Source organism: Panthera tigris, chromosome A1 (assembly GCF_018350195.1).
Source record: "Panthera tigris isolate Pti1 chromosome A1, P.tigris_Pti1_mat1.1, whole genome shotgun sequence".
Classification (NCBI taxonomy): Eukaryota; Metazoa; Chordata; class Mammalia; order Carnivora; family Felidae; genus Panthera; species Panthera tigris.
Window position 1 is genome coordinate 209,256,693 of NC_056660.1, and position 21,644 is coordinate 209,278,336.

The 21,644-nt window shown below is 38.2% G+C and overlaps 1 protein-coding gene and 1 pseudogene across 3 annotated transcripts in view; one reads left to right on the forward strand and one right to left on the reverse strand.

Annotated features, from left to right (window-relative positions):
• The window catches only part of RANBP3L (RAN binding protein 3 like), a 43,627-nt gene that overhangs the window by 14,076 nt on the left and 7,907 nt on the right, over window positions 1–21,644 (forward strand). The window contains exons 2-12 of one of the 3 annotated variants that reach the window (XM_015543520.2): window positions 6,257–6,315; window positions 7,199–7,238; window positions 7,736–7,813; window positions 8,851–8,925; window positions 10,653–10,724; window positions 11,068–11,207; window positions 14,302–14,405; window positions 15,796–15,880; window positions 19,099–19,201; window positions 19,563–19,687; window positions 21,307–21,427. In XM_015543520.2, the coding sequence (XP_015399006.1) occupies window positions 6,257–6,315; window positions 7,199–7,238; window positions 7,736–7,813; window positions 8,851–8,925; window positions 10,653–10,724; window positions 11,068–11,207; window positions 14,302–14,405; window positions 15,796–15,880; window positions 19,099–19,201; window positions 19,563–19,687; window positions 21,307–21,427 (1,002 nt within the window). Of the gene's footprint in view, window positions 1–6,256; window positions 6,316–6,969; window positions 7,068–7,198; window positions 7,239–7,586; window positions 7,651–7,735; window positions 7,814–8,850; window positions 8,926–10,652; window positions 10,725–11,067; window positions 11,208–14,301; window positions 14,406–15,795; window positions 15,881–19,098; window positions 19,202–19,562; window positions 19,688–21,306; window positions 21,428–21,644 lie in introns of those variants that run through there. The other 2 variants (XM_042960485.1, XM_015543521.2) reach the window with 2 other exon arrangements.
• Window positions 3,821–3,932, reverse strand: LOC122232455 (annotated as a pseudogene).

The window sequence follows — 21,644 nt, forward strand, 5'->3', positions numbered from 1 at the left end:
TGGGGTCAATTACAGAACACTCTCAAAATTATAAAGCCATTTTTACCCCTCACCATTGTGTTTTGATTGACAGAGTGATTTTGCCAGATGTTCTATACCACATGACTTAATTAAAATTATTTGTTTTTTAATCTGTGAACCTCTCTACTTACACAGGCATTAGTGAAGTGATTTTGAAAAATAAGAAATTTTCTTCAGTTGAATTCCTGCTGCTATAAATCTCCAGATTCTAAAATGCAAGTGAAGTTAATTCACTGGCTATAGCCCACTACCGCACATAACTGGATTATAAATTAAGCAGCACAGTTTAGAGGTGAGGTTGGGTGAATGCATTCAACACGGAATTCTGAGGGCTTGGTCCTACCTCCAGAATGGTAGCAAGGGCCATGTTTGACACAGAGTCTGAGTCTTTTTGCTTCTTGCTCACATCAAAGACTTTTATTATCTCTATGCCTTGATTTTCCAAAGTTGGTCTGTGTATACATCTAGACCGATGTACAAACCAAGGGAGGAAAGTGTCTAGACTCTTTAGAATTTATGATGAACAGATCCCTTGAACATTATCAGTATGAGAAGCAGATGGGTTCAGAAAATAGGATGGCTTGGGCAAACTCTGGGTGATGATGGTTGTGTTCAGTGGGTTGAGAGAGAGTTTTCTCATCTTCTCCGATTTCCTATTATGAAATGATTCCCATTCTGAAAATGAGTGATTTCTTTATCAGCGTGGTATTGAGAAGAGGAGTAGCTTTCTTTTTCTGTTCTAATGTTGATTTTTTGTCTCTAGTGTGGGCTTCTCATAATGAATCAAAACTAGAAATGCTCGATTTCTTAGAGTTGGCAGTTTCATAACTTCATTTTCAACAAGAACTTAAAGCAGCTCAAACAAATTAGACGTTAGTTGAAAGGCTGAGTGTTTTTCCCTTCTACTTCATATACTGTACTTACTATAACAGTTTTATATTTATAGTACACAGAATTGGTTATTGCTTCAGCAGCAATGACCAGTACTGGAATGCTTCCAGCAGGATCCATTCATCCTGTGTCTCAAATTGAGCTAGTAGCTTTGTGAATCAGCCTGGAAACTTCTTGTGTAAACTCCTCTATTTTCCTCTGGGGTCCTGGTTATTTTACTTCAACTCAGTACAAAACATCTCATAAAATAGAACCAAGAGTGTTCCATCACAGTTAATAGTGTCACTCTGTGGCCCTACCACCCCCTCTGTAAAGACATAGTTTTTTATATGATGGTGGGTAATTTGTTATTTCATTCTTCTTGCATTTTTATTGAGCTCCTCCGTGTAGGGCTAGAAATAAGTACAGAATATCTCATGCTAGTGCTTCCCTCATAAATTGGCAGATTCCTTTTTCTTCTGGGGCTGCCACTTGCCCTTATTAAAACTGTCTTGGAGGGGTTCCTGGGTGGCTCAGTTGGTTAAGCCTCTGACATCGGCTCAGGTCATGATCTCGCGGTTCATGGGTTTGAGCCCTGTGTCTGGCTCTGTGTTGACAGCTCAGAGTCTGGAGCCTGCTTTGGATTCTGTGTCTCCCTTTCTCTCTGCTCCTTCCCTGCTTGTGCCCTCTCTTTCTCTCTCTCAAAAATAAATAAACATGAAAAAAAAAATTAAAATGTCTTGGAATATTTTAATATAATGTTGAGGTTTGTTTTTTCTTTTTACAAAAATCAAGATTATGATTCAGACCCTCTGTGTCTCTTCTTTCTGGGGGTCCATACAGAGACTAAGGTCACTTGCTATGATTTGCCTATTTTTTCTACAGAAGATCTCATTTTTAGAGTTGAAACTTCAGAGGTTTCAAATTTTTGGTGAATAATCCTAGTACTATGGCAATGTTTTTGATGTAGTTTATGCTTCCAGCCCAATTTTTTGCCTCGCAGAAATGAACATTTTAATGAACATTTAATAATCTCAAGCCAAGACATTTTCCAAAAACATTCTTTTTTTCAGGGACACCAAGGTCAGATTTCAGACATATCAAAACAGCAAACAAACTTTTGCATTTGAGAGGAAATCATTAATGGCTTCAAGCAAAATATCTGAATGACTGATTTCAGTATCAGTGTCAATATTTTAATATCCTTACTACAGAGATTTCTTTTGAAGTCTTCTGAATAGCCCTTAACTTCACCTTACACTGAATCATAATCATAGTATGGGGTTTGAGTAGCAATCCTTTTCTCATTAATTGTCAGGTTACTCAGAACATCTGGAGAGTTAGTCACTGACTCCAGGAGTCTCCACTGCCATCTTCCTAAATGTGGTATCAGGTGACAGAGACCTGGAGGTGCTTTCTAAGACTACCTCTTAACCATATGTATACATCACCTAGGGATCGTGTCAAATACGATCATTCTGTAGGTATGGGGTGGGCCTGAGAGTTTCTGTTTCTAACAAACACCCAGTAATGCTTCTGGTCTACCTGGACCACACTTTGACCAACAATCTCTAAAACTCTGTATGGACCACAGCCTGAATTCAGGCTGTGCTCCTGACATTAAAAGAAGAAGAAGAAAGATAGGGGCTTGATGAAGAGAAATGAGGAAGAAAACTAGGGATAAGAATACGGTAATGAGTGAAAGGAAAAAGAAAGATCTTTGAGGAACAATGAGGCATTTCCCTCAGACTAACAAGAGTCACAGGGTACCCACAGGTAATATCGGACTGGAGGGGAAGAGGACAGGGAATCTCACTTTTATTGAATGTCTCCTGTGCAACCTGTGGTCTGATATATTGCTATATGTTTATGTATGTATGGATAGATGATGCTAGATAGATAGATGATAGGCAAATAGATACTGGAATGTACTGTAAATATCTGGATATATAGAGAGATGTGTGCAAATATAGAGAATAGATAGATGATAGATGGTTCTGCTTTGTTCCAAATGGGTTTGAGGAGGAAGCTGTACGAGATGCTTCTATATGCATACATTGCTTCAAGCCTCATGACAAGCTTTTAAAATATATACAGAGAGACACAGATCATAAAACTGAGGCTTGGATTAATTTAAAAAAAAAATACAGTTCTAGGACTATTTGCCTTCCGAGCTCCCAAATCCATGCTTTGACCAGTTAGAGAGCTGGACACAAGTCAAAGAGGGTGGAGAGGACAGGGGCATAATGAACAATGTTGGAGCCTGGGCTAAGACAGTGCACAAGGAGAAGAAATTAGAGAAGAGGATGTGGCAGACATGTGGATAGGTCCAGGAAGAAAGGGAGAGGAAAAGGCAGGACCTGCCAGGGCTGCAGCCCAAGTGGATAATTCCAGTCCTGGTAGCAATTAAGAGGTGACCCATTTGGCATCACCTGCCTCTCAGTGGGAGGGTTTGTTGCCACTCTCTTTCCTGCCAAGTCCGTTTCCACAACCTTTCTGGCCCCGGCTAGGGCAGCCTGGTTCTATCCAGTGTGGAGGATTCAGTGTTCACCTTTCCCCAAATCCCAACGCAGCAAGAGGCGGTCCACAGGACTCTGCTGTGTAGTAGAAATTTGGGGCCCCTAAGGGTGCCGGTCCTGTCCCCGCTGGGACTCTGAGTTGGGGGTGCTCCGTGCTCAGTGTCTTTCTCCTCTTCTGGATCTGCTTTTGGCTCTGCAGATCCTTTTGAACCTCCTTCTCTGAGATGATTCATTGGGAAAATCCTCCAGTTACGTTTTGATGAAACATATGAAAATAAAGGATAGGGACAAGGCCTTATGACCCACCTGAAACTGGGGGAGAGGGGAATTATGGTACATATTAGAAGGAGGAAAAGTTTATATTTACTCACCTTCAGCCTCATCTTGTACCACTGATCCTCTCTTACCTTGCAAGGTGGCTTGTACATGGTCAACCCTCAATACATATATTTTTTTTAAATAAATGGATTGATTAATTAATACATTACACACTTGATCTTAGCCAAAAGGCCGAGAAGCGATTAATGAATACATTATAAAGCAAAAAAGCATAAACTTAAAATTAGAAAATCATAAGAACCTTGCTTTTATTTTGAAAATTTCCTACTGGGTTAAGTAAAAAAACTGTTATGGACCCGATGGCTGGATAAATGCTTACCTTTGGCTTTGGCTTTGGAGCCAAAAGAACTGCTTGGAAGGGGGGAACAGAATCCAGATGGAAGAGGAGGTATGGAGATTATCTGCTTTGCAACTTATGTGCTGGGCCGAGTCAGGGAGAGAGGGTGGCTATGCTGAGGCTAATAAACCTTCAATCAGACAATGTATCCCTACATCCCAGCACAATGCCTGGCACAGAAAGGATGCCCAACGAATATTTGTTGAATTAATGAATAAAAGTGACATTCTTACTTTATCATATGTTCTCCAAGCTGCAAGTAACCCTTTACAATTTCCTCCTTAATGCTGCATTGAAGAGTGCTTTTGCCTGTGTTTAGCTGAATGTTTTGATTGAGGGAAAGTCAACGTGTTATTTGTCTAGAATTAGGCCTCATCATGCTATTTTAGGCATAACTATCCTAAGTTTGGTTTAGAAGAGGCTGATTTATAATTCCATTTCATAAGTATTCCCCTACACATTCACGAAGCCTATTTTCTTTCAAAGTCACTGGAGTTCTCATTTCTTAACTCTAATATAATTGCTGAACAGGAGCTTGTTTGAGAAGGAATAAAGAATTGAACCATAGTTTCATGTGGATGGGACTGCCAGTATGTTCTTGAGTATTTTCTGCTGGGACTCACTTGGTTCCAAGGACAGACAGTGCAGTAAAAAACTTGCATGAAAAACTGAACAGGTTATCTCCGTGGACCACAAGAAGTACCCCCAGGTCATAGGGCCCCAGGAGCTTGGCAAGAGTGGCCTGGCAGAGTTTTGACACTCTCTTACGGGATTCAAATATGGGGAACTGGAGAACCCCTTTCTGGCATATAACAAAATGTAATTGGCAGTTCCTTGAAACTCCTCAGTGAGAGTTTTATTTATTCATCCCAGGGATGGCAAATTACCTTGGCTTGTATGCCAGGACAATATACTGGTAATGGCTATTGAAAACCTATAATGAGAAAAATTCTGAGATCATATTTGGGCTCATTAAGAAAGTGTCATTTTTACTTCAATTTAAAAAAGAAAGTGTTGTCTTAAGTGGTCAATGTCAGCTAAGGATTGGTGGCGTGCCATATATTTAATATTCTTTCTTTAAAGCTTTTTTTTTTGTCTTGTAAAAATCTAAGCAATTATATCTAAAAATCCATTGCCACATACACTCTGAGAGGTAAGTACTGTTGTAGTCTTCATTTTGTTTTCCGATGAAGAAACTAAAGATACAAACATATTATTTCCCCAAGAATTAGTGCTACACAAGCCTCCCTAACTACAGAGCCCAAGCTCTTAACGAACATGTCATTTTCCCTAAGAATTCTGGAGTGCTGATATTTAAATCTGTTATCCCTCATTTACACCCTAGAATAAATGAGTTTCTCTCCATTGTCTTACCTAAAATAGGAAAATATAAAAGATTAATAAGGTCAATGGGGCTGAAGACAAAGTTTATCTACTTTACAACACTGTTTTAGACTGATTTTTAGGGGCACCTTGGGTGGCTCAGTCAGTTGAACATCTGACTCTTGATTTTGGCTCAGTCACGATCTCACTGTTTATGAGTTCCAGCCCCACATTGGGCTACATGCTAACAGTACAGAGTCTGTTTGGGATTCTCTCTCTCTCTCCCTCTGCCCCTCCCCTACTCTCTCTCTCTCTCTCTCAAAATGTAGAAACATTTTTTTTTAACAAGACTGATTCTTAGTTTAAATATTTAAAACATGGCAAGTATTTTCCTCTAATCAAGGAAGTATGCGTTATTTCTGGATTATTCTAAGGATCTACTTGAGATCCAACCCAAGTAGAAGAACTGTTCTTAGATGACATTTTTCAGCCCTTTGTGGTTTTTCATTCTAAAAGTAAACATGTTAATCATTATGCCCTAATGATATTCTAAATGCAGGTAATTATACTTTGTTTTCCTTAAACACTTAAAGTGTGTTCTTTAATGGGATGAGCTCACTATTTGTGGAAACAAATTATTATCACTTTCCCCAACTATTTATATCTGTAAATAACTGAAAATCATTTGTAAATATGCAAGTTCTAGTGTCCATGTAAACACAGTTTGGATTTTACCTAAAGGCAGGGAAAAACACAAAACAAAACAAAAAATCTTCAAATACTCGTAGTTGGTGTTAGAAATGTCAGAATATGATTTGACTTTTTGCCTGTTCTTTTCCTTTTACAGAAAAATCTGTCATTGCTCAGCCAATATTTGTTTTTGCAAAGAGAGAACAAACTTTTAAGGTAAGACGAAGCTACTTTTCTTTGTTTGATTTTCACTTTGACCAAGAAAATTATCTCTCAAGAAGCTGCTGTTACTAAATATCATTGCTGTCTTAGTTTAGGCTCTTGTTCTTTACTTAGCAGAGTAGTGCCTCCAGAATATTTATATAGTCGGTTTTTACTGGCAGCAATTCGGCTGAAATGGGAGGCCAGAGGCCTTGTCTTGAAGCTATGAATAACATACCATTTTTACCAAAATTATAGGGTTTTTTGGAGTGACTTGGAAAGGGGCAGGACTGAAAGAGGTCAGGAGGACTGAGACTCCTTGTGGGTCTCCACCACTGACCTAGCTTAAAACTGGGTATCAGATAAGTTCTGAACTCTGATACTTGATTTAAAAGGGATCTTGAAGAATTTATATGCCTTTTCAGCCTCGTAACTAAAAGCCACTGCTTTGAAAGACGAACGATAAGATTCATGGGTTTTCTCTTTAGCTTGATTAGGATTTTCTTGTTATTCGTTCTTGCTTATGCCAGGTCATTTACCCTACCACCCACAAAACTAACTAAAGAAAAGCTCAACCCCAAGCCCTTGTCGAAAAGTCCGTTTCCTGGGCCCCACCCCAGGCCAACCGCTTCAGAATCTTGAGAGTTGGTGTTTCAAAACCAACCAACTTTTAAATCAGTTCCCGCAAGCAATTCTGCAGTCACTGAAATACAAAACCGCTCTACGAAGACTTTGCTTTTTCTTGAATACATACCTAGTGAGCAAAGGTGAGTGGCTTTAACCTGGCCCATCTGAATAGATGTGGCTTTTGAGAATTCTCTGATCAAGTGACAGGGTGGAATTCTGACCTAAAATCAGCAAGTACTCAGCTCTCATTGACAGCTTTGCTTCTTTCCAGAGACCTGCAGAAGACACCCTGTACGAAGCAGCAGAACATGGTAATGACTTACATCCTTATTTCAAAATCAATCTGCATACAAAGAAAATAAGCAGGCACAAGCATGTAGACATGTGGCAACAACTGTGTAAAATGTAATGGTTTTTCTTGTGTTTAAACATGAAAGGAAAGTGGCTTTTGTTTTGACAGATGACATGTAGGTCCTGAGAACCTGACCCTAGTGACACTAAACTCCCTTGTTTCTCCATTGCCTGTGTCTCAACCTGCCAAAAACATTCTCTGTACGATCTCAAAATTCGTATGCAGTTTCTTGCTGAAGCCACTTGTTTCTAATTGTTCTTACTAGGATGATATGCCTACTGCTTTATAATCACCAAGCTGTTACCCCCAGTATTTAAACTTGTGCTTCAGGAGTTAACATGTTATCAGATGATGATCTATGTAGGCAAGAGGTAATTCTATTTGCCTTTCCATATCTTTGCTTGAGGATAATTTGTTATCCAAGCAATTTTACCCTTCACATTGAATTTCTTACAGAGTCTAATGGTTTTCTGAGAAAGCGCGTACGGTCTTCATCTTTTACTTTGCATACTACACATCTTCAGTCTCAAGGAGGTAGGTATAGACCTGATTGTTGGCCGTTCACTGTTATGTTTACTCCGAGTGTGAAATTACTGAGAAACCTTCCAGATGGAAAATGTTTTAAAAGTCTACCCATCAGATAATGTTTATACTAAGTTGCTGTATGAGGGGCCCCTGGGTGGCTCAGTCGGTTAAGTGTCCAACTTCAGCTCAGGTCATGATCCCATGGTTCGTGAGTTCAAGCCCTGAGTCAGGCTCCGTGCTGATAGCTCAGAGCCTGCAGCTGCTTCAGATTCTGTGTCTCCCTCTCTCTCTGCCCCTCCCCAACTCGTGCTTTGTCTCTCAAAAATAAACATTTAAAAAAAATGTAATAAATTGCTGTATGAAAACAGCAGTCTAAAAATGGATTGTATAGTGAGTCACTATGTACAAATTCAATTTGTCAACATTGGATGAAAGATGGAAAGGACATAAGCCACAATGTCAGCAGTGGTTGTCTTAGGTAATGGGATTACAGGTGATTTGGGGTTTTCTACCCACTCTTTATATTTTGTTGTGTTTCCAAGGTGTCTGCATTAAGTATGCATTAGCTTTGTAATTAGAGGAAACTGCCATTTCTCCCTAAGTAACCACCTACTTAAACAAACAGATGTTTGCCTTCAAAAGAACACTTTAAGAACTTCATCGTGTACGTATTCGGAGTAAATCCATAACTTAGTTTGCCTCTCTTCTCCACTCAAAGCTCATTGGTGATCCCTTTTATAAATGACCGCATTGCCCCCTGCCTTGTAGCTATTTGTGTGCGTGTCTGCTTCCCACTGTGAGTTCCTGGGGGTCATCTTCTTGCCTGATAGAGTATCTTACACGTGCTGAGTACTCTGATATTTATTGGTCTGAATAGAAATTAATTTATAATTCTCACCACAGCCACATTTTATTTCTACTGATAAACATACAAAATCTTGTCTAAATTAGTGATTTAGAAATTTTTCTGAAACAGCAGAAGTTCAAATAAAAAGACACACAAAAACCAACCTCCTTACTGACTTTAGTTTGCAATTTGCTTCTAGCATCAGCCTTGTCCCAGAATCGAATGAGATCATCATCCTTCACTGACCTCCCGACCTTCCCTCCTTCTGGGCCAGGTAATAAACAGCTTCTGGAACTTCAAGCCTGACACTCTGGTTTTTCAAAATCCATTCTCGTTGATGGTGAACTTTCTTACTCAGCTAGTATAAAATGCTGGCATTTTAGTGGAAAATAAAATAGAGCCCTTAGCCAAGTATGATTAGAGAATGCCTTATGAATCCCAACTCCACAAATCCTGTTTGTTTCTGGTCGAAAGTTTGAACTTGAATTTTTTTAGGATTTCATGTTTATGATAAAAAAATTTTTGTAAGGCAGCCATACAGAGTAACTTGTTTTATTTCACTTATTATTGTGCATCTGTATGGTTCATGGTAGCTATGGTACTCAAAATATACAGCTATGCTTCAGATTCTTATTCTAAAGTTTATGCTTTAGATGATATTCTAAAGTTTAGAATATGATCCCTTTTAAACTTTTCACTAATTAAAACATTACTTCTTTTGATTTGGAATTTGTAGTGCTTTGCTAAGTAGATCTGTTTTATCATTACAAAATATTTGAGATGGTTGGAACATTCTCTACATAAAAATTATGATTTATATTCTTTTTGTGTTTGTTTCTACTGAACAACCAGCTGCCTTTTCCAAGTTAATCTTGCCACTAAGAAACTAAAAAAATACAAACTATTCACTTCCTTTCAACTGATCCCTCTCTACCTGAGAGCCACAGAGTTCTCAAACTAACGAATTTATATTCTTATTAATAATTCCAAGCATGGCTGAGCAACATATATGTCAGATACCTTTCAGATACAGAAGAAATACTTTCTAGCTCAATATACCCCATTTAAACCTCACTGACAAGTTACAGACATTAAGAGGAATTGGGGTCCTAGCCTAGAGAATTTGTTTTATTGTATTTGTGCATAAAATAAAGGGATGGCTGTAAGTATCTGAATAACTGTTTCGATTTATTAGTATCTTAAGTTAGACATACATACACAAAAAGACTAAAGAACATTGATATCAGTAAACATCATTCCACTTTATGTTGTGCAGTATGTTGGTGGTGTTGGAATGGAGAAAAATAGTACAACTTTATACGGCCCTTTGGTGCTCGTTTTCAATAATAAAGATCATAAACCATTTAGTTGCACTTTGAATTAGAGAAGCAATTCTACCCCAACATTTATAATATGTTATAATACTTAGAAGAAGCAATTCTTATTCTTTTCTCATTTCCACTAATCAAATGCTCGAAGGTTGCTGTTTCTGCAGTTTGCAACCAAGAGATGATCTCTTTGAAATGTACAGTAATTCTGTATTTTCAGCTACCACCATATTCTTCATACTATGAACACACCTCATAGAAAAATCACCTAGCATAACAGTCATCTTCTGTCTGTAGGTATCACCAGGGTAGAGAAAGGGGCAGAATTTGCTAATAGGTTCATAACATTTTATAAGAAATACATATTAACATACACATAGGGATCACTATCATCAGATTTCATAATATGTACTCATTTCAGTACTCATTTTTATGATTCTAGAGAAGACCGCCTATTCCATTAGTGGCCCAATTTTCACTTATATTTCTGAAGGCAAACAGAACTATGTGGCAAAACTCACTGCCATCAGTCATTGTTAGCCCACCTGCCTTCTCAGCACACTGCCAACAGTGACATCTACTGGTGAGCTTAAGACAGGACTGTTAAAACCCAAATCATGTAGAAACTGACACTCTCTTAGATTTAAATTTTTCTAAATTGTTTTTCTTACAGTGAAGAAAAACAATGTTTTTATGACATCAACTCATGTGCAAAGGAATGTTGATATGAACAGTGCAGAACAAGGTATGTAGTTTATTACAAGAACCTCTGAAATTTTACATTTTACCATTTATATTTTAATTTGTTGTGTGTGTGTGTGTTGGGGTATGGAGGTAGGACCCAGTGACAAAACATGAAAAAAATATATTTGGTAAGCCAAGTCCCATGGTCAAAATGACTGGTTATTGGGTAAAATCTAGGCCAAAAGTAAGCACTAACCAATTCATTGGCTATTTTGACTTTGGTTAGTTAACATTAACCCCTCATTTAATGATGACTTTAGAAAATAAGCGTTACATTGGTCAAAATATGGAGGAAGAAGTATTTCCCTAAAGATATATTGACTCTCGAATCCTGTTCTTTTAAGGTCCCGTGAAACATTCCGAACATGTTCTAAGACCTGCTATTTTGCAACCACCTCAAGCTCAAAGGTGTGAAAAAGCAAGAAAAACATTTGGACACGATACCTTGGAATCCTGCAAGATTAAAGACAAAACAAAAAATAAGGTAAGGAACCTCCAATGGCAGGACTGACACAAATTCTCCGTCTTTCATTTAGTAGATTGCTGTGGGCCCTACATCCAAAGTTAGGGGCTGCCTGACTTTTGTTCTGTTGCTGAGATCACTGCCAGGCTGGAGAAACACCCCAGACTATAGAAAAAGCCCTCAGTAACCTTATTCAACTTGTCCTCTTAAACTGGAGAGTAGTTTCTAGGAACTAGTTTTGTGGTCTCCCCTAAGCTGAAAAACTGAGTCCCTTGGGGTAGAAACTTCTGGGGTCTTATTCCAGTGCACTGATCCCTCGTGAGAATAGGGGGAGCAATGAGGTGGCCAGCTCCAGGAGTCAGAAGTCAAAAAAGGAACATGGGCTTCCAGCATCTCCAGCTGGTTGACATCCTAGTGTGGCTTTGCCAGTTGAGGTCACACCAGGTATCCATCCAGACCCACCTTCATGGATAATGGGAGCAGGGAACTACCCCCACAGGGTAGGGAATTGGGAGGGCTGGGGAAGCTTCTGAAGACAGGGAAGAAGTCTCTCTTCCAGTTGTTGTGGCTGACTGAATTCCTCAGTGTGGGCCTTTCTAGGGAGATTGTCATTTTGCTCAAGCCATGCAGATATGGGTTTGGGGATATTCTGTGTCTTCCAGAAGCCAATAGTTGAGAGGAATGGTACCAAAATCAGTAGGTTGGAATTTGAGAGTAATGCCATCCTTCATTCATCTCCAGCTAAACTGTTGAGGGTTGGTCACTTGTTTTGTTTTGTTTTGTTTTCCATACTGAACATAGAGAGAGTGACACATGGAAGCTGATAATACCAGCCATTTCATCAATGCAATGAAAAAAACATCAGATGGGTAGTAATCCTACCTCTGCCACTAACTATGCTTACATTCTTGGACAAAGCACCCAATCTTCTCTATCAGTGAAGTGAGAGAGTTGAACTTGGTCAGCATTTGACAATATTTTTATAATTTCAAATCCTTTTTTTGTAAGATATGACTTCATGAGACCTATTTTGAATTTTAAAAATCATTTAATCATTTCTGCATGGTATATGGTATGAGTTTTAAGTAAACCATGTTTTAAATTTCAAACCAGGGTGCCTGGGTGGCTCAGTCGGTTAACCTTCTGACTTCGGCTCAGGTCATGATCTCACGGTTTGTAAGCTCGTGCCCTGCTTTGGGTAAAAACATGAGCCCCACTTGGGCGAGCTCTGCTTCTCTCTCCCTCTCTCCTTCCCTCTTTCTCTGCCCCTCGTGGGATTCTCTCTCTCTCTCTTGCCCCTCGCTTACTTGCACCCTCTCTCTCAAAAAACTTTCAGATCAGTAGATTGTTAAAAGTTTTCATTGAAATATAATCTAATAATCATTACCATATTACATAAATTCTTTTATCCATTTAAGAAATGATGCATGTTGTTTAATTTGTGTTAAAGTATGTAAAAAAAGTATGATATGTTGACTAATTTCTAAATGTTATTATATTGCATATGATTTTGGAACAGTATATACTATAAATTATAGATTAAAATTTTTGTTACATGTTATAAATCAATATTTCTTATTTGGCATGGCTTATTGAAATTTTGCATTATGTATTTTATTTTTTTATTTTTATTTTTTTGCATTATATATTTTAAAAATAAAGTTTATTAATATTTCTCTTGTATTTTCTTCCTAAATGATAAAGAATAAGAGAAATTTTCAGGCTATTGTTTGCAAGCATTTCTTCTTGAATAAATGTATTAAGCATAATGATGCAATGTAAGAATTCTGACAAAATGTAATTTATAGATCTAGTGAAAATTATCTCTTGGTGGATTTCATAGAACTATTATTTTCATGTTTCTTATTAACTTGTATATAAAATCATTCTGTCATTAATCAATGGTCACTTATGCACTATACATATAATATAGCATATGTACTGTTTTACAAAGGAGTATATTTTAAGTACATAAGAATAAAAGTACATTTTGGCTGAGAGTTAAGTCATCTGAGTGACCGAGTCATGAGGCATGCACTTTGATCTTTGCTTGCCAACAGCATGTATTCTCTTCATACATATTTCTCAGCTCTATAAATTCTGTTATAAAGGGGAAAATGCTCAAAATTATTTTTATTGGTTGATATGAAATTGAAGTGGAAACAGACCCTATCTACCTTTAAAGATATGAACTTCTTGCAACATCTTTGCAAATCCCTGCTGGGGGAAGGGTGAGGTGTAGAAAACATTGGAGACACTCTATCAGATAATTTATAGGGCTCCTTCAGGTTCTAAAATTGCTCATACCTGGGGGCACCTGGGTGGCTCAGTCAGTTAAACCTCTGACTTTGACTCAGATCATGATGTCATGGTTGCTGAGTTTGAGCCCCATATCGGGCTCTCCTGCTCTCAGTGCAGAGCCTGCTTCAGACCTTCTATCTCCCTCTCTCTCTGCTCCTCCCCCACTGGCAGGCTCACTGGCACGCTCTCTCTCTTTCAAAAATAAACATTTAATAAAAAAAATTGCTCGCACCTTCATCTATACATTAGTCAGGTAATGTGCATATGTATATACATCAGACAAACTAGTTGATTAAGTTACCAGTCAAAAATTTCTAGATGAAGAGATGAATGGGATTCCCTCCAACGTTTGGTGGCTGTGCTGGTAAAGCTCTTAGGGTGTTTTGGGGGGTTAAACAGTCCTGAAGGATATATCTGCTAAATCAGAAATGAGAATTAACTCCATGTGGCTAAAAAGATAACAGTAACAAAAGGAGGTGGGATTTCTGAATATGATGGCTAAGTATACAGTCAGTCACTGGTGTCAGACAGACCCTGGCTCTAAGGTCAACCCCATTCCTGGTTGCCCAAGCCTAGCCACGTTATTTAAACTCATTAGGTCAGTTTACTCATCTGTAAACTGTAAAATGTGGATAATAGACATACAACCTATAGAGAGATGTTGTGAGGAGTAAATGAGATAATGTACCTAAAATGCTTAGGGTAGTACTTGAACACAGTAAATTTTCAATACATTTAACCGTAACTATTGTTTCCTTGTCTGATGCTCCTTTTAAGGCAACTTAAAGGAACTTTCTGATGGATTGTCTTTCAGATTTCTGAGGGGAGCTCCTGTTTGCTAGGTGAAAAATTACCCAGCACCAGAATTTCAGTCCTGCTGACTACTAAACAGAATTGTTTAGGTGCTACATCAGTAGGGTAAGTTAATGCTGAGGACACAGAGAGGATATCCTTTTATTCTTGCTTTCTTTTACCATTATAATCATTTGTGGAAAAATAACTTTCTGATACTGCACAGATAAATTGTCAAGATTTCTGTTTGATATTTTATAAAGAACACAAGTTTAAAATGCTTTTCAAATAAGATAAAAAGAGAGAGGGAGACAAACCATAAGAGACTCTTAAATACAGAGAACAAACTGAGGGTTGCTGGAGGGGAGGTGGGTGGGGGGGATGGGCTAAATAGGTGATGGGCATTAAGGAGGGCACTTGTTGGGATGAGCCCTGGGTGTTATATGTAAGTGATGAACCATTAAATTCTACTCAGAGATCATTATTACACCATATGTTAACTAACTTGGATTAAATAAAATAAAATTAAAAATAAAATGCTTTTCCCAATATCTCTAATATATAAAGATTATCCTATTAATATTGGATTATTTCTACTTTTTCATTGACTTGGGTAAGAATATTTCAAAACTGTGTAGCTAAATTTTTATTTAGTTGGGAATTAATTATCTGACTGCTAGCTTAGCCTTTTCTACCTTTTCTCTGATGTTCCCCTTTTTTAAATTACTTTGAATATTAAATTATTATTCATTATTTATTGATATACATTGGATAGACAACAAAAGAAAGCAGTATAAATGTGCACAATGAAAGTAAGTATTTCCTGGTATCATCAAGCATGAAGGCAGGTTTGAGTTGAGAGGAGATTAAGACAAGCCATGGACATAAACGGACTCACATGGTTAGGGCCCGTGTGGGTCCCACAGAGCTCACCTACAGCGCATACTAGGGATGCAATGTGGACCCCGGAGTACATCGGCCTACAGATAGACAGCTGTATGTCTGAGTTTCTCATCATGCAGAACACTTTTACCATTAAAAAAAAAAAGTTCCAGGACGAAAAACCCAAATTAGACAAATGCAAATTCAAGTATCACTGACAAGATGCATTGGTCATGCCTTTGCTCTGGAGGTCTCTGGTGGCTAAGAACATTGGCCACTTGGGGAGGAGGAGAGTAGAAATTAGAGACTGACAGAGGCTGTGCTGGAAAAGCAAGAAGATAAGGGCTGGGCAGCCCCTGGTTGATCACACGGCCTGAAGAGTGATGGGCATGACACATGTTTGGACTGGCCTCAACTAGCACTGTCACAGCTGTGAAATATTTTAACTATTATCCCTGGAAGTACCTATCTCAGTTTTCCCTTCATTTCTCAATATCTGCAGATGAGTAAGAGTTAACAGATGTTTTTATGCTTTACATAAATCTACTAAACCATTTGACTATTTCATGTGTTAAGGTTTAACATGGCTTTATCCATATATTTTAAATAGCAAATGCTTATTTCTTTTCCTTAGATGTCAACCAAATGAACAGAAGTATTCTTTTAAAAGCTGCAGGTCTGATTTCGTGTTTGGAGAGAACATGGTAGAAAGAGTTTTGGTAAGAATTTGGCAAAGGTGTCTATTATATAAAAAGCTGTCACTTCAAGTTTCTGGAGGCAAATTAATTAAAACAATGTTAAATTGGATCATACTTTAACTCCTGAGTTCAAAGGCACATTTTCTTTCTTTAATGGAAATGTTCTCCTGGGAAGCAAGTTCTAGTTGTTAGAATAATAGACAGGAACCCGCAGAGGAAGGGGATTCTATAATTATAACATTATTACTGATGAGAAATATTAAATAGTTCTTTCACGTGTGTTAAACTGAAGGTATGCATGGAAATCCCAGAATCATCTGCAATAGACAAGCTCAACTGGTAACGATATTTTAATGTAGGTTTTTGATAGCCTTTTTCATAACATGGTGCATTTAAAACTATTTACTTATTTTTTCTTATTAACTACAACCCTCCCCTTAGAGCTTTTATAGTGAAAAACATTATTATAACTTTTTTGTTGTTGTTGTTAGCTTTAAGAGGAAAATAATAAGACTTTAACTTGCCTAGGGAAACATCCTTGTCAAATGGAAATGCCTAACTAGTATTACTATCATCCTTATCTAATATCGAGCATCCTCCTCCAAGAGGCCATTGCTGCCCCATCCTCCACAGAGCATGTTTGTAAAGCACAGCAGGGAAGTAGACAGCAAAGTGAAGGCTGTGCACCTGGTCCATCACACCTTCATGCTGCTTTCACCCAGACCAGGGTCTTGGTTGACATAGGCCAAGGTGACCAGTTTATCTTGTGGCTACTAGTTCTATGGAGGATCCAGAGGAGGCTACAAAGGTTTTAAAACCTGTGTAAAGGCTCAGAATAACAAAAGGACCAAGTCATGAGGTCAGTCTATTCTAAGTTTCTTAGGGCTTTCACAAATCAATCACTTTGAAGACCTTGTTTATGCCATACCTGCCTCAGGCCGAACCCCAATCCCAAGAGTAGTATCATAGCTTTTCAGCTTAGAGGCACCATCCTTCACTCTCAAGATGAAAGTCAACTCCACAGTTCTAGAGCTGTTGACTCACCTCTTTGAATCTGAACCAGAATCGACCAACTTCTAGAGGGAAGTCCTGGGCAATACATTCAGGCACATTTCTTCCAAACCACTTATTCCCAAATTTGGCACTAGATTAGTCACAGCTTCTATAAGATGTCACAGACACAAATAAAACATTTCCCAAGCCTCACAGGATCAACTTTAACATTCAATTCAATTCAACAAACATGTTTTGTGTTCTCATGACATCTAAAGCACTGGCATTGGTCTCAGCTTTGGCTGCGTGTTAACAATCATCTGGTGAGCCACTAAAGGATTTCTTAGGGCATCTCCACAAACAGATTAGATCAGCGTCTCTGTGGGTGAGGGTAGATGTTAGGTGACTTGAATGTACAACCAGGATTGAAAAACATCTGGGTAAGTGGTTATACAAAGCTAAGGGAGCCACTGTGCTCTAAAGGTGTTTATAATCTAAGGGGAGACAGAGAGATCCCTGAACAAATGAACTACAGTTGGGATTGTAAATTTGGTTTAGGGAGGTACTTGCGTATATTTCCTATGGGCACTTTAAATCTGGCTTGTGAAGGAAACTGTACTTCCTGTCTCTTTAAGTTGATAACATCTGAGGACAGCAGGAGCTATAGAGAGCACTTGTATTTGTCCTCTAGTTAATCCTATAATCCTGTGGCCTTGCGATTTGGTGGTCAGAATGCCTTCCTGATTTGTTTGCTGACCATGTGCTTTTCAAGGGGGTCATTAAACTTTCTGAGCCTTAGTGTTTATTTTCTTCAAATGGAAATAATCATACCCGTCTTGGGTGCCTGGGTGGCTCAGTCGGTTAAGCATCTGGCTTTGGCTCAGGTCACGATCTCGCAGTGTCTGAGTTTGAGTCCCACATCAGGCTCTGTGCTGACAACTCAGAGCCTGGAGCCTGCTTTGGATTCTGTGTCTCCCTCTCTCTCTGCCCCTCTCCCGCTCACCTCTGTCTCTCTCTCTCTCTCTTAAAAATAAACATTAAAAATTTTTTTAAAAATCACACCCAACTCTACCGATTTTAACAGAATATCTTAATGTCCAGTTAAATAATGTGGAAGAATTTTGAGTTCATAAAGAAAAAGATAGAAACCTAAATTCTGAAGTACTGTTCCAATTCTCCCTGTTCTCCAGGGGGCTCTCCAGTATCAGAAATGGCATGGCAATGACTCGGTTTTTTTTCACAGACCTTGATTATAGCACATGCACAAAGCCCCATGTGTGCAGCCTTAAAGGCAATTGTTGGCGGAAATTGTCTTGGGAGAGGGGCCCCTGGGTGGCTCAGTAGGTTGAGCATCCAACTTTGGCTAGGTCATGATCTCATAGTTGGTGAGTTTGAGCCCCATATTGGGCTCTCTGCTCTCAGTGTAGAGCCTACTTCGGATCCTCTGTCTCCCTCTCTCTCTGCCCCTCCCCTGCTCATGCTCTCTCTCTCTCAAAGATAAATCATTTTAAAAAAGAATATCCTTAAAAAAATAAATTGTCTTGGGAGAAAAATTACAATTCTTTCTGTAAAGATGAGCTCTGAGACAGCTAGTGCGTTCTTTGGACAACTTTATTTATTTATTCATTCATTCATATGAAGTGGGTATAAAGTGAAGTGCTGGGAACACTGAAATACCTTAAAACAGAAATAAGGGACACCTGGGTGGCTCAGCTGGTTAAGCGTTCGACTTTGACTCAAGTCATGATCTCATGGTTCATGAGTTCGAGCCCCACACCGGGCTCTCTGCTGTCAGCACAGAGCCTTGTTCAGATCCTCTGCCCCACCCCTCTCTCTGCCCCTCTCTTGCTCTTTCTCTCTCTCTCTGTCTCTCAAAAATAAATAAGTAAACATTAAAACAAAAAGAAAAGAAATGATAGTTACGTCTCCTTCTAGGCATCAGGTTAGTCCGGTGGGAGCATGGAACAGCTGCTACCTCCTTCTTGGTCTCTAAACCTTCTCCCTTTGTCCCTGGAACTAGATCCCACCTGAAATAAGCTGGTGGTAACTAGATTATGCTTCCCGAGGATGAGAACCAGGGTCCTCTGATGATAGGAAGGATTTCCCCATTCAGCACATAGGGAGTCCAAAACAAAAACAGAGCAGTTGAGTTCATTTGCCCTGTTGAAGTGGAACAAAGGTCTCTTTTGGCTTACTGCAGATATATGGGTATACAATTAAGTAATACATCTTTTTCCTTCACCTAGGATATTCAACATCTCACCCAGTCTCAACCTGAAAATGATTCATACACCAAGGAACAACCATTCAAATCCGTACTAGAATTTCCTGTCAACTCTCTAAATTCAAGTAAGAATTATTTGATTTGTAAAAAATTTGATTCAACTATTATATTTCCTGTGTTTCCATGTCATCTGTTCAATAGCTATAAAATACAAAAACAGTAATGCAACACTTTAAAGCTTTTTGGCAAAGATTAAAGCATAGAAAATATTGTTCTATGATACATAAGCATTAAAATTTTTTTTACTTAAGGATATGAGGAATCATTAAAGAGATTTATCTAAACTCAAGTAGTTTCATATTTTTGGTAACACTCATTATTATAAAAAGCTAAGGAGACATGTATATTAATGGGGACAACAAGGAACTTTTACAGTAGAGAAAATGGGGTCTTTACGTGTCTTTTCCCATTTTTTCTTACAAACAGACTCTATTAAAAATATATCCCTAATCGAATCAGCTGCTGCTTTCTCTTCTAAGCCATCACCCAAATGCTTGCTGCAGAAAATTGATGTTGTAACAGGGGAGGAAGCTGAACATAATGTGTTGAAGGTCTGTATATCACACATTGCTCTTTCTGGGAGCACTTACATACACGAAACCAAGTTTCTATCAGCAGAAGCACCTTTAAAAATAAAGGCAGAAGTATAGTTTTCATGAAGACTGAGCTGCTTAACTAAACATGCTAGACACTTCCAAAGATTAAGCCAATATTTTGTTGTATTCTTATTTTTGTATGGGTAATTTTCAGGAAAATGTGTTACTGGGTTTACAACCATTCACATTAGTCTCTTAGAAAGAAGACAGCCAGGGACCCTGTCTTAAAAGAACTTCAGACCTACATTTTATACTTTACATGACTGTTTTTAAAATCAGTGCTATTATTTTTTTTTTTAATTTTTTAACGTTTATTTGTTTTTGAGACAGAGAGAGACAGAGCATGAACAGGGGAGGGGCAGAGAGAGAGGGAGACACAGAATCTGAAACAGGCTCCAGGCTCTGAGCTGTCAGCACAGAGCCCGACGCGGGGCTTGAACTCACGGACCGTGAGATCATGACCTGAGCCGAAGTCGGACGCTTAATCCACCAAGCCACCCAGGCACCCCAAATCAGTGCTATTATTGTGTGATTTAAAAGTTCTACTTACACTGGACATTTTTAAATGATAAGATGAATAGATTTCAGTTCAAGATAAAAAAAATTCTGGTTTCCTTTGAAAAGTTCTTTTAAATAAGTTTTGAATTTCATATAAAGCAAGAATTTCACACACGTAGTATATAGTATCATGCATAGGATTTGAATGTTGAGTGACGTAGCCATCAGCGTAGTCACATGAAATAAGGTAGTCATTTTCCAACAAGGAACAGATTTCCCTTTCCTTTTATCCATCTGTTTTTACCCCCAAATCTCTCCATTTCTCTTCTCTTCTCCCATGGTTTACTGATACATTTACTATACAAGTGTGCTTCAAAGCATAATTCTCAGATCGGGTTTAACCACAATTCATTGAAGTAACTGCTAGCAGTGAGGCCCTGGAATGCTATATTTTTAACAAGTCATGTGGGATTCTTTACCACAGTAATATTTAATGCTGGTAAGCATTAAATTATAGTATGGTGCTCCATGGTACCACATCCTAGTTCTGATGCTGTATTCTTTGAAATATTTTAGGCATACAAATACTTGCACTATTCCTTTACTTACAAATAAAGTTACTTAACTTGAATAACATTAAATTTCATTTAAAATGTGGTACATATAAATATATTTGTTAAGTGGAAAAGCAAGATGCAGAAAGTATGTATGATATTCTACTGTTTATAGAAAAAATAGGGGACATAGGCACTGGCATGTATATAAACACAAATATCTCTGGAAGGATAAACAAAATATTAGCAATAGCGATCACCTGATCACAGGGGGTAGAAATCGACAGATGAAGAACAAAGGTTGGGAAGGACTTTTCATTTTGTACATCTTTTTGCTTTTTGATATTTGAACTATTTAACAATTATATGTTTTAAAAGTTAAATAAATTTTTAAGCTGGTTTACAAATCATTAACCAAGGTTATTCTGGTAAAAATCAGGCAAATAAAAGTGTTGTAGCATAGAAAGAAATAATTTTAAAATAAATTTTTATATATTTGACATTTCAAAAATTGTCCTTTAGATCAACTGCAAGCTTTTTATATTCAACAAAACAACACAGTCCTGGACTGAAAGGGGCAGAGGAGCTTTGAGGCTGAATGACACAGCAAGCAGTGACTGTGGAACATTCCAGTCGAGACTAAGTAAGGAATCATTTTGTAAAGCAACTTGCCATTTCTCAGGGTAAAATTTCCAATAGGCACACATCATTTTCTGGAGATGTGTTATAAAATAGTCAACAAATCACTGTTGAAAACAATATTGTTTCTAATGTGCTGTAGGATCTTCCTGTTTAGAGCAGGCTCTGATGTCAGACTACACAGGTTCGGTTCTGCCTCTATCACTGACTAATTGGTGACC